We start from the raw sequence: 309 nt of genomic DNA on the forward strand, positions 1-309 counted from the left end.
GCCCCCGCCCCCGCCGCGGCACCTACCGTGGCCGGCCGCCAGCAGCTGGTTGATGAGGTGGCTGAGGTCGGTGGTCTCGGAGGCCGCGGGCACCGAGAAGGGCACATCCTCCACGGCGTACCTGCGAGCACACGGCGCCGTTACCGCCTCCGCGTTGCCCCCCACCTCGATCAAACCCACCGCCCGCCCCGGGCGGGCGCACCCTCACCTGCGGTTGTCGGTGCGGAACCGCGCCGTGAGCTGCGCCATGCTGCCGCCGCTGACCACGTGCCGCGATTAGCCGCGCCCGCCCGCGGGGCGCCGCCTCCC

At 76.1% G+C, this 309-nt stretch overlaps 1 protein-coding gene across 1 annotated transcript in view; it reads right to left on the reverse strand.

Moving 5' to 3' along the window:
• Positions 1–289, reverse strand: part of WDR12 (WD repeat domain 12) — a 9963-nt gene extending 9674 nt beyond the window's left edge. Inside the window, exons 1-2 of the mRNA XM_010564965.1 lie at positions 209–289; positions 27–121 (exon numbers count right to left, since the gene is read on the reverse strand). Of these exons, the coding sequence (XP_010563267.1) occupies positions 27–121; positions 209–249 (136 nt within the window). The 5' untranslated portion in view covers positions 250–289. The remainder of the gene's footprint in view (positions 1–26; positions 122–208) is intronic.
• Positions 290–309: the final 20 nt, after the last annotated feature.

This window comes from Haliaeetus leucocephalus, unplaced genomic scaffold, assembly GCF_000737465.1.
Source record: "Haliaeetus leucocephalus isolate CR32 unplaced genomic scaffold, Haliaeetus_leucocephalus-4.0 Scaffold1, whole genome shotgun sequence".
Lineage (NCBI taxonomy): Eukaryota > Metazoa > Chordata > Aves > Accipitriformes > Accipitridae > Haliaeetus > Haliaeetus leucocephalus.